The sequence below is a fragment of the Pristis pectinata genome, chromosome 12, assembly GCF_009764475.1.
Source record: "Pristis pectinata isolate sPriPec2 chromosome 12, sPriPec2.1.pri, whole genome shotgun sequence".
Lineage (NCBI taxonomy): Eukaryota > Metazoa > Chordata > Chondrichthyes > Rhinopristiformes > Pristidae > Pristis > Pristis pectinata.
The window spans coordinates 29,959,898-29,972,472 of NC_067416.1; the positions used below are offsets into that span (position 1 = coordinate 29,959,898).

Here is a 12,575-nt window from a genome sequence, read left to right on the forward strand (position 1 = left end):
TCTGAAACTAAAAAAACAAACGGCTGGAGGAACTCAGCGGGTCAGGCTGCATCTGTGGTGGCAGAAGGATGACTGTCATTTTGGAATGAGACCCTACATCAGGACTGAGATTGTAGAGGGGAGATATCCAGTATAAAGAGGTGAGAGGGAGGGGTGATGCAGGGGGTGGCAGATGAAAGGTGGAACCAGGTAAGCAGGGAGATGATGGGCAGATGGAGCCAGATGGGGGAGGAGTGGAGTTGGCAGACGATGACTGATGGGTGGTAGGTAGAGACAGATAAGGAGAGAGAGGAAAAAAAGGAGCAGATGGAGCCAGGTGAAGGCAGAGACAGAGGCTGGAAGGTGATAAGTGGAGACACATGATGCTGCAGGTGTTGAAATCTGATAAGTAAAGAAGATGCTAAGTGGAACCAGATAAGGAAGGGATGATGGGCAGATGGAACCAGTTAGGAGAAGGGGGTGGGGCATAGGACACCCAGCAGGTAAAATGTGTGGGCGAGAGGCAGATGGAAACAGATGAGTGAGGGGAACTAAACCGAATGATGCGAATTGGAAAATTCACTGTTCATACCATGGGTTGTAGACTACGCAGGCGGGATATGAGGTGCTGTTCCTCTAATTTGTGTTGTTGATGTGACCATTTGAAAGCGAAGTCTGAGGGGGTGTAGTGCTACGACTTTGGGAGAGATGGGTACATATGGCAGCACCAGTGTGGGAAATGCAACTGGCACAGAGAAAGGTCCTGCCAGCAACAGTGGAAGGGAATTCTCATATGAAGAAAAAGGAAGGCCTAAGAAGTGTTGACTTGGAAGATGGCATTGTCAGTATAGGTGTGAGGAAGAAGGCAAAACTGGAATAGATCACTTAAAGGAAGTATTTGACTGATGGTACTTACTGGTTGCTGGCCATCCTCAGTAATTGAGATAGAGAATGAAAGAAAGGAAGAGGTGAACAACTGGATATGTGAAGATGAGGGAAGGGTGGAAGTTTGGGTGGCAAAGTTAATAGAACCTTATAGTTCAGAACTGCAGCAGCAATTAAGTGAAGGAGAGCTTCAGAGTAGGATAGGAACAAGGCACGTTCAAAATATCCCATGAGTGAAGCATGCATGTTTCTAAAACATGGTGGGAAAAACTGGACAAGAGGAGAAAAAAGACCATTGACTGAGATAAGAAGAAATGTTCTCTGTCAGCAATGACATTGGAACAAAACTGCTTTGCTAAAAAACAACAAGATGCTGGAGGAACTCAGCAGGTCAGGCAGCATCCCTGGAGAAAAGCAACGGTCAACGTCTTCAAGACAATCCTAAAGAAGGTTCCTGACCCAAAACATTAACCGTCTGCTTTTCTCCATGGATGCTGCCTGATCTGCTGAGTTCCTCCTGCACCTTGTTGTTTTTTCATCTAGATTCCAGCATCTGCAGTCCCTTGTTTCTCTAGTATTACTGCTTTGGTAAATTTTGCAAAACACAAATTAGCATAACAGGAAAAGAAAAAAGTTTAATGTTACATTTTTAACAAGGAATACATGAATCTTATATTCCTTAATTTCTTTTTGCATTTAGGCTAATAAATTACAGCATATGGAATTCAACATATTAATTACTGTAAGTTGGTTTCTTTAAGGTAAAACAATTACATACAATAAATTTAATGCACTTCCAATTAATGAGTTATTTATTAATATGGAAAATATATGGAAAGACAAATTAATATAGACATATCAAAATAAACTTACTTTTGCACTTGGAGCTTTATTGGTGTACAGATGCACTTTTTAAACTTTCTCAAAGACTTTATCTGTTTCCAGACATCCAAAATATTTTTAAGAAGGGTACGGTCTTTTTTCTTTTCCACATTCAGAAGTCTTTTTGTTTCCCTAAAATACATAAAGGGTATGAATATCGAGTACAGTATGTGTCCAACCTGTGGTTCATAAATTCCTGTAGTATTGTAAGCTTCTGTTTGCTCTAACTCATTTATTCCTCAGTCCACTCCTGGTTACTTTGTTAATTTTTTATGACTTTTCTCTATTGGTTCAATCTTTTTCTCACATCCAAGTAGATGAACTAAAAACTATAGCAGTGAAAATCATGATGCTTAAATTCCTTCATTTCTTAAATCAGGCACAATTTAGGAACAAACAAGTAGTGAGTTGGGTTGGAGAGGCCTGACAATTCAACTGAATTTGTTCCCGTGTCTCATCAAAATATATCAGGCAAACTGCAGGAATAACTCAGGGCTGCTAATGCAGTTCACCTTTTTGGCCAAATCAATTTTGCTCATAACAAGGTCCAGAGGTAAGTCCAAGAGGAAGGGTGAATAGAGTAGTGTGTATCATTGAAGATTGTTCAAAATAAAGAAATGAGAAAAAAAGAAAAACATTTGTAAAACATTTTATGTCATTTTCTGAACATCTCAAAGTGCTTTTTGACTAATGAAGTACCTTTGAAATGTAGATGCTGTTGTAGTGCAGGAAACATGGCAACCAATTTGGACACAGTATCCACCCAAAGAACAACACTGTGATAATGAACAGATTATAGAACATAGAACATTATAGCACAGTACAGGCCCATTGACCCACGATGTTGTGCCGATATTTTATCCTGCTCTAAGATCCATCTACCCCTTCCCTCCCACATAGCCCTCCATTTTTATATAATTCATGTGCCTATCCAAGAGTCTCTTAAATGTGTCTAATGTATCTGCCTCCACCATCTCTGCTGGCAGTGCATTCCACACACCCACCACTCTGTGTAAAAAAAACTTACCTCTGACATCCCCCTTATACCTTCCTCCAATCACTTTAAAATTATGCCCCCTCGTGTTAGCCATTTTCACCCTGGGAAAAAGTCTCTCGCTGTCCACTCAATCTTGTCCTCTTTTCATCTTGTACACTTCCATCAAGTAACCTCTCATCCTCCTTCTCTCCAAAGAAAAAAGCCCTAGCTCACTCAACCTATCCTCATAAGACATGCTCTCCAATCCAGGCAGCATCCTGGTAAATCTCATCTGCACCCTCTCCAACGCCTCCACATCCTTCCTATAATGAGCTGACCAGAACTGGACACAGTATTCTAAGTGTGGTCTAACCAGAGTTTTGTAAAGCTGCATCATTACTTCGCAGCTCTTAAACTCGATCCCACGACTTATGAAAGCTAACATCCCATGAGCTTTCTTAACTACCCTATCCACCTGTAAGGTAACTTTCAGTGATCTGTGGATATGAACCCCCAGATCCCTCTGCTCCTCCACACTGCCCAGAATCCTGCCATTTACCTTGTACTCCGCCTTGGAGTTCGTCCTTCCAAAGTGTACCACCTCACACTTCTCCGGATTGAACTCCATCTGCCACTTGTCAGCCCAGCTCTGCATCCTATCAATAACCTTCTGTAAGCTTCGACAACCCTCCACACTATCCACAACACCACCGATCTTTGTCTCATCTCCAAACTTGCTAACCCACCCTTCCACCCCCTCATCTAAGTCATTAATAAATATCACAAAAAGTAGAGGTCCCAGAACTGATCCCCGTGGAACACCGCTAGTCACAGCCCTCCAATCTGAATGCACTCCCTCCACCACAACCCTCTGCTTCCTACAGGCAAGCCAATTCTGAATCCACACGGCCAAGCCTCCTTGGATCCCATACCCTCTGACCTTCTGAAGAAGCCTACCATGTGGAACCTTGTCAAACGACATACTAAAATCCATGTCGACCACATCTACTGCACTACCCTCATCAATCTTCCTGGTCACCTCCTCAAAGAACCCTATCAGGCTTGTGAGGCAAGATCTTCCCTTCACAAAGCCATGCTGGCTCTCCCGAATCAGTCCATGATTCTCTAAATGCTCATAGATCCTATCCCTTAGAATCCTTTCTAACAGCTTACCCACCACAGACGTAAGGCTCACTGGTCTGTAATTCCCTGGACTATCCCTACTACCTTTTTTGAATAAGGGGACAACATTCGCCACCCTCCAATCCTCCGGTACCACCCCCGTGGACAACAAGGACTCAAAGATCCTAGCCAATGGTTCAGCAATCTCCTCCCTCGCCTCACGAAGCAGCCTGGGAAATATTCATTCAGGTCCCGGGGACTTATCTGTCCTAATATTTTCTAACAGCTCCAACACATCCTCTTGATATCTACATACGCTAGAACATTACCCTTACCAACACTGTCCTCAGCGTCATCAAGACCCCTCTTCTTGGTGAATACTGAAGAGAAGTATTCATTGAGAACCTCACCCACTTCCACAGCTTCCAGGCACATCTTACCACCTTTGTCTTTAATCGGACCTACTTTTACTCTAGCCATCCTTCTGCTCTTCACGTACGAGAAAAAAGCCTTGGGATTCTCCTTAACCCTACTCACCAAAGCCTTTTCATGTCCCCTTCTCGCTCTCCTCTATCAATGTCCTGTTGTAACCTACAGCAACCTTCTGCACTATCCACAACACCACCAACCTCCGTGTCATCTGCAAACTTACTAACCCACCCTTCCACATCCATATCCAAGTCATTTATAAAAATCACAAAGAGCAGGGGTCCCAGAACAGATCCCTGCAGAACACTGCTGGTCACCGACCTCCAGGCAGAATACGCACCATCTACCACCACCCTCCGTCTTCTATAGGCGAGCCAACTCTGAATCCACAGTCAGGTTTCCCTGGATCCCATGCCTCCTGACTTTCTGAATGAGCCTTCCATGAGGAACCTTATCAAATGCCTTACTAAAATCCATGTTCACCACATCCACTGCTCTACCTTTATCAGTGTGTTTTGTCACATCCTCAAAGAATTCAATCAGGCTCGTGAGGCACGACCTGCCCCTCACAAAGCCATGCTGACTTTCCTTAATCAGCCTATGCTTCTCCAAATGCCTATAAATCCTGTCTCTAAGAATCTTCTCCAGTAATTTGCCCACCACTGGTCTGACAGTTAAGACTCACTGGTCTGTAATTCCCAGGGTTATCCCTACTCCCTTTTTTGAACAAAGGAACAACATTTGCCACCCTCCAATCATTCCAATCATCTGGCACTACTCCGGTGGCCAGTGAGGACGCAAAAATCATTGCTAAAGGTGCAGCAATCTCTTCCCTTGCTTCCCGTAAAAACCTTGGATATATTCTGTCTAGCCCCAGTGACATATCCACCCTAAAGCTTTTCAAAAGTTCCAGCACATCCTCTTTCCTCAAGTCGACATGCCCTAGCATATCAGCCTGTTGTTCGCCATCCTCACAAACATCAGGGTCTCTCTCTGATGAATACTGAAGCAAAATATCCATTAAGGACCTCCCCTACCTCTTCTGACTGCAGGCACATCTCTTTTTTATATACCTTAGGTAAAATAGATTATCTATTTTACTAATATTGATAAGCTACTCAAAGGGTGGTGATTCTTTGGAATTCTCTATCCCATAGCGCTGTAATGAAATACTGATTTAATTAAAATATTAAAACTGGCAGATTTTTGGATATTAGAAGAATCAAGGGATATGGAGAGGGGCAGGAAAGCAGTGTGAGGTAGGAGATCAGGCATGATGTTGTGAATGGAACTAGATTCTGGAAGCCAAATAACTGATTCTTGCATCTATTTTTATGATCTTATTTTACCTGGTTGAGAGTTAGTGGTAAGAAGGCATACATTTGAGCTGAACATAAGGACAATGGGTTTTGTTATGTTCAGGGTTGATCGCATGTTCAATTGGCAGAATAGAAACTTTAGAAACTGATGAAATTTTTTAAAAGTACGTAGAACATAGAACAGGACAGCACAGGAACAGGACCTTCGGTCCACGATGTTATGCAGAACTAAGTAAATTAGTAATCAAATGCCCAAATAAACTAATCCCTTCTGCCTACTCAATGTCCATGTCCCTCCATTTCCTGCACATTCATGTGCTTATCTAGTAGCATCTTGAACGTCTCTATTGTATTTGCCTCCACCACCACAACTGGCAGCACATTCTAAGCACCCACCACTCTTTGTGCAAAAAACCGGCCCACACATTTCCTCTGAACTTACCCCCTGTCACCTTAAATGCATGACCTCTGGTATTAGACATTTCAACCCTGGGAAAAAGATACTGGCTGTCTACTCTATCAATGCCCCTCATAATCTTATAAATCAGATCTCCCGTCAGCCTCCGCCGCTCGAGAGAAAACAACTCAAGTTTATCCAACCTCTCCTTATAGCACGTGCCCTCTAATCCAGGCAGCATCTTGGTAAACCACTTCAGCGGCCTCTCCAAAGACTCTACATCCTTCCTGTAATGGGCGACCAGAATTGAATACAATACTCCAGATGTGGCCAACTAGAGTTTTATAAAGCTGCAACATAACTTCCCAACTCTTGAACTCAATTCCTCAACTAATAAAGGCAAGCATGCCATGCACCTATTTTACCACCCTATTGACCTGCATAGCCACTTTCAGGGAGCTATGAACTTGGGCCCCAAGATCCCTCTGCTCATCAACATTATTAAGAGTCTTGCCATTAACAGTATACTGTCCCATTACATTTGATTTCCCATAGTGCAACACGTCATATTTGGCTGGGTTAAACTCCATCTGCCATTTCCTCGCCCATATCTGCAACTAACCTATATCCCACTTCTATGCTATCCAAAACACCAACAATCTTCGTATCATCTGCCAACTTACTAACCCACCCATCAACATTTTCATCTAGGTCATTTATATATATCACAAAGAGCACAGATCCCAGTATGGATCCCTGCAGAACACCACTAGTCACAGACCTCCAGCCAGAATAAGTCCCATCGACCACTACGCTCTGTCTTCTATGGGCAAGCCAATTCTGAACCCAAATGGCCAATTCACTGTGGATCCCATGCAACTTAATTTTCTGGGTGAGCCTCCCAACACCTTACTAAAATCCATGTAGACAACATCTGCACCTCTACCTTCATCAATCACCTTCATCACCTCCTAGAAAAACTTAATCAATTAGTAAGACACAACTCGCCCCACACAAAGCCATGCTCACTGTCCCTAATTAGGCCATGGTTATCCAAATGTTCATGAATCCTATCCCTAAGAATCCTCTCCAATAACTTCCCTACCACTGATGTGAGACTCACCAGTCTATGGTTTCCAAGATTATCCCTATTTCCCTTCTTGAATAATGGAACATAAGCTAATCACCAGTCCTCTGGGACCTCACCTGAGGCTACAGAGGACACAAAGATATTGGTCAAGGCCCCAGCAATCTCATCTCTTGCCTCTCTCAATAACCTGGGGTATATCCCACCAGGCCCTGGGGACTTACTCACCTTCATGTTCTTTAAAAGACCCAACACTACCTCCTTCATTATCTCAAAAATCCCTAGCATATTAGTGTGCTCCACACTGATCCCCCTATCCTCCACGTCCTTCTCCTTGATAAATACTGATGCAAAGTACTCATTTAGGACTTCTCCCACATCTTTCACCTCCAAGCACATGTTCCTCCTTTATCCTTAAATGGTCCTACCTGCTCCCTAGTTATTCTCTTGCTCTTGATGTACGTAGAGAATGCCTTTGGATTCTCTTTAATCCTACTTGCCAAGGACTTTCATGGCCCCTCCTGGCTCTCCTAATTCCCTTCTTGAGCTCTTTTCTGGCTTCTTTATAACCCTCAAGGGGTCTGTTTGATTTTAGCTTCCTAAACCTCACATATGCTTCCTTTTTCTCCTTGACTAAATTCACCACCTCTCTTGTCATCCAAGGTTCCCTTACCTTGCCATCATTGTCCTTCCTTCTTACTAGAACACACCTATCCTGTATTCTATATAGTTGGTCTTTAAACACCCTCCACGTCAAATGTGGACTTGCCCAAGAACAGCTGTTCCCAATTAAGTCTTCCTCGTTCCTCTCGTAATCTGCCCTGCTCCAATTTAATATTCTCCTGCAGGTCCATGCTTATCCTTATCTATAGCTATCTTAAAGTTTAAGTTGTTGTGGTCACTGTTCCCTAATTGTCCTCCCACTGAAAGGTCGGTCACCTGACCAGGCTCATTACCCAACACCAGGTACAGTAAGGCCCCTCCTCTTGTTTGACTATCTACATATTGATTTAAGAAACCTTCCTGGATGCACCTAACAAAATTCTGCCCTGTCTAAACCCCTTGCACTAAGGAGGTCCCAGTCTATATGAGGGAAATTGAAGTCATCCACTACAACAACCCTATTGCTTTTACACCTTTCCCTAATCTACCTGCATATCTGTTCCTCAATGTCCTGGTGGCTAGTTGGGGGGGGGGGGCAATATGTACTATAATCCCATAAGAGTGATTGCACCTTTCTTATTTTTGAGTTCTACCCATATGGACTCAGTGGATGAGCCCTCCATTATGACTGCTCAGAGTGCAGCTGTGATATTGTCCCTTATTAATAGAGCAACTCCCACCTCTCCCCTTTTACCTCCTGCTCTGTGTTTTCTAAAACATAGAAACCCTGGAAGATTAAGCATCCATTCCTGAACCTCTCTCAACCAAGTCTCTGTTATGGCCACAACATCATAGTTCCATGTACTGATCCATGTTCTAAGTTCATCACCCTTACCCATAATACTACTAGTAGTAATGTACACACACTTCAACCTGTCTGTCCCATTGTGTCTATTACCTTGCTTCTGCCTGTTCTTACTGATCATGACATCTACCTTCCCCTTAATCCCTCCACTTTCTGACATGGTGCTTTGGTTCCCATCCATTGCCAAACTAGTTTAAACCCTCCCAAGCTGCAGTAGCGAACCTCCTGGCCAGGATAGTGGTTCCCCTTCAGTTAAGGTGCAACCTGTCCCTCTTGTACAGGTCATCCCTGCCCCAGAAGAGGTTCCAATGATCCAAGAACCTGAAACCCTGCCCCCTGCACCAGTTCCTCAGCCCCACATTCATCTGTTTTTTCTTTCTTTCTTTTTCAATCTTTTTATTAGTTTTCAAATTAATACAGATTTATATGTAGCATCAATATTTATACATGTAATACAAAGATATTAGGATAACAATCATAGCATAGATAATTATAAAGAACAATAAAATATAAAAAAAATCTGTAGATCCAACGATCCCTTAGTAAATGAATATAATATAAAAGGAAGGAAAGAAAAAGATTTATTATATAAATTCAAAAAAAACCCAAATCAATAAGAAAAATTGTAAACAATATAAACTAAACAAAAAAAAATTTCAACAAAAAACCAACAACAAAAAAAAGAAAAAAAAACTGGGCTAAAATTTGTCAGTAGAAACAGAGCAATATTATGTCGTCAACTCCGTTCCTCCAAGTCGGAAAGTTATTGAAAGCGGATCTACATCACGTGAAAATATTGAATAAATGGACTCCAAATATCTTCAAATTTAAGCGAAGGATCGACAGTACCACTCCTAATTTTTTCCAAGTTTAAACATGATATAGTTTGAGAAAACCATTGAAAAGTAGTGGGGGGTATTGGATCCTTCCACTTAAGCAAAATGGATCGTTTGGCCATTAATGTAACAAAAGCAATCATACGGTTAGCGTAAGCAGATAAATGGCCAGACTCTATCCTTGGTAATCCAAAAATTGCAGTGATAGGGTGAGGTTGTAAATCAATCTTCAATACGTTTGAAATAATGTTAAAAATGTCTTTCCAATATTTTTCCAAAAGAGGACAGGACCAAAACATATGTGTCAAAGAAGACACATTCGATTTACATCTATCACATATAGGATTTATATGGTTATAAAAATGAGCTAACTTATCTTTGGACATATGGGTCCTGTGGACTACCTTAAACTGTATCGACGAGTGTCTGCGCATATTGAAGATGTATTAACTAAATGAAGAATTTTCTTCCAAGTCTCTATAGGTATAGATGTCTTGAGTTCGCTTTCCCATTCATTCTTAATTTTGTCTAATGATTCTAGATGTATTTTCATAATTAAATCATAAATTATTGCTATCAAGCCCTTCTGATAAGGATTAAGACCTAAAATTTTTTCCGTAGTTTCAATTTTGTAAGGTGTCGGAAAAGAGGGTATAGTAGTTTTTTAAAAATTTCTAATCTGCAAGTATCGAAAAAAGTGTGATCTAAGCAAATTATATTTATTAGACAATTGCTGAAAAGATGAAAAACAGTTATCAATGAATAGATCACGAAAACATACTATTCCCTTCCTTTTCCATATAGAAAAAGCTGAGTCAGCTCTGGATGGATGAAAGAAAAAATTAGATTGAATAGGACTTGACAAATTAAATTTATTCAATCCAAAAAATTTACAAAATTGAAACCATATCCGTATTGTACATTTAACAATTGGGTTAGTCGTATGTTTACTTAATTTGGTAAGCGCAAAAGGGAGTGAAGCACCTAAAATAGAAACTAATTAAAATTCAAGAACTGATTGGTGCTCAAGGCATACCCATTTGGAGCATTGAATTACATCAAAATCTTGTATCCAAAAAATTAAATATCTGATATTAATTGCCCAATAATATAATCTAAAGTTAGGCAAGGCCAAACCACCATCATTTTTTAGTTTTTGTAAATATTTCTTGCTTAACCTTGGGTTTTTATTCTGCCAAATATATGAAAGAATTTTAGAATCAATAGTGTCAAAAAAAGATTTCGGGACAAAAGTTGGAATCTCTTGAAATAAATATAAAAATTTTGGTAAAATATTCATCTTAATCGCATTAATTTGGCCTACCAATGATAAAGACAGTGGAGACCACTTGGTAAATAATTGTTTAACATGGTCAATTAAAGGCAATAGATTAACTTTAATTAAGTCCTTATGTTTCTTGGTAATTTTAACACCTCAATACATAAAATAGTCAGTTACCAATCTAAAAGGTAATTGGCTATAAATTGGGGTTTGCATATTCAATGGAAAAAGTTTGCTCTTATTAAAATTTAATCTATAGCCAGAAAAAACACTAAACTGATCTAGTAGTGACAGTACTGCGGGGATAGATTCATCCGGATTAGAAATATAAAGTAACAGGTCATTTGTATAGAGAGATATCTTATGAATCATCTGTCCGCGAGTAATGCCACATACATTTGAAGAGTCCCGAAGTGCAATAGCCAAGGGTTCTAAAGCAATATCAAATAATAAAGGGCTTAATGGGCAACCTTGTCTAGTACCTCGAAAAAGCCTAAACAAAGGAGATCTTTGATTATTAGTAAGTATTGAAGCCATAGGTGTATAATAAATCATTTTAATGGCAGATATAAATTTAGGGCTAAAATTAAATTTTTGAAGTGTAGTGAATAAATATTCCCATTCGACTCTGTCAAACGCCTTTTCAGCATCTAGTGAAACAACACATTCTGGAATTTGGGATGAAGGAGTTATATATAATATTCATTAATCTCCAAATATTAAAATGTAAATAACGATTCTGGATAAATCTTGTCTGGTCTTCAGAGATAATTTGTGGAAGAACCTTTTCCAATCTAAAGGCCAATATTTTGGAAAATATTTTTGAATCTACATTTAATAAAGAAATAGGTCTATAAGATGCACAATCTGTGGGATCTTTATCCTTCTTAAGAATTAAAGAAATAGTTGCTTCATAGAAAGATTGTGGTAGTTTACCCACTGATAGGGCATCTTTAAAAATTTTTGCTAACCAGGGAACAAGAGTATCAGAAAAGGATTTTTAAAAATTCAGCTGTATATCCGTCAGGGCCGGGTGCTTTACCCGAGTTCATTGAAAATATTACTTTCTTTATTTCTTCCTCCAAAATGGGAGCATCTAATGTAGAGCGTTCATTTAAAGATAGTTAGAGAATCTTCAGACCTCTTAAAAATTCATACATTAATGTAGGATCCTCAGGGGATTCTGATTGGTATGAAGAAGAATAAAATTCTTGAAAGGATTTGTTGATTTGAACAGGATCTATCGTGTAGGTATCATCTGATTTACGAATTTTATTAATCTTACATTTAGATAAAGTAGCTTTCAATTGGTTGGCCAATAATTTACCGGATTTGTCACCATGTATTGTCACGAACCAGCAACAAAAGAAACACACTGAGCATGATTCAGTGTTAAAAACTATTTTATTAATTACTACTTATGATAATACGTAAAATAAAAGTAAAAATGTTAGTATGTTAGAATTCAAAAATGTTAAACCTCGAACGTTAACCCCAAAACTAAACTCTTTGTGTGCGTGTGTGTGTGGCAAAGTCCAAAACTCCCAGTTCCGGAATGGTTCTTAAAGTTCAGTTCCACAAGCCATAAGGTGAAACATGAGCAAGGGCTTCTTCAACAACCACCGTTGTCTGAAGATAAGACGTAGACGTAGAGAACATAGAGAGAGTACATACGAAATCCAAATGTTCCACAATGGAACCCAAACGACACTTCAGTGTTTACTCGGTAGTGACTTCCTCACCCCGAAAAGCATCCGAATCGTGGTCGTCCACACACAAATATACCTGTTTACTTCTACAGGTCGGCAACAAAGTGAACTCCACCGGATTACTTCCAACTTCCATACATGGATTTCAGTGGCAGACACAGTTATAGTTTCTCATCCATCAATAGAGAAAACTAGCAGGCTGGT

The 12,575-nt window shown here is 40.1% G+C and overlaps 1 protein-coding gene across 1 annotated transcript in view; it reads right to left on the minus strand.

Moving 5' to 3' along the window:
- The window catches only part of LOC127576923 (protein CC2D2B-like), a 126,693-nt gene that overhangs the window by 70,455 nt on the left and 43,663 nt on the right, over window positions 1-12,575 (minus strand). Inside the window, exon 15 of the mRNA XM_052027747.1 lies at window positions 1,738-1,878. Coding sequence (XP_051883707.1) covers window positions 1,738-1,878 — 141 coding nt within the window. The remainder of the gene's footprint in view (window positions 1-1,737; window positions 1,879-12,575) is intronic.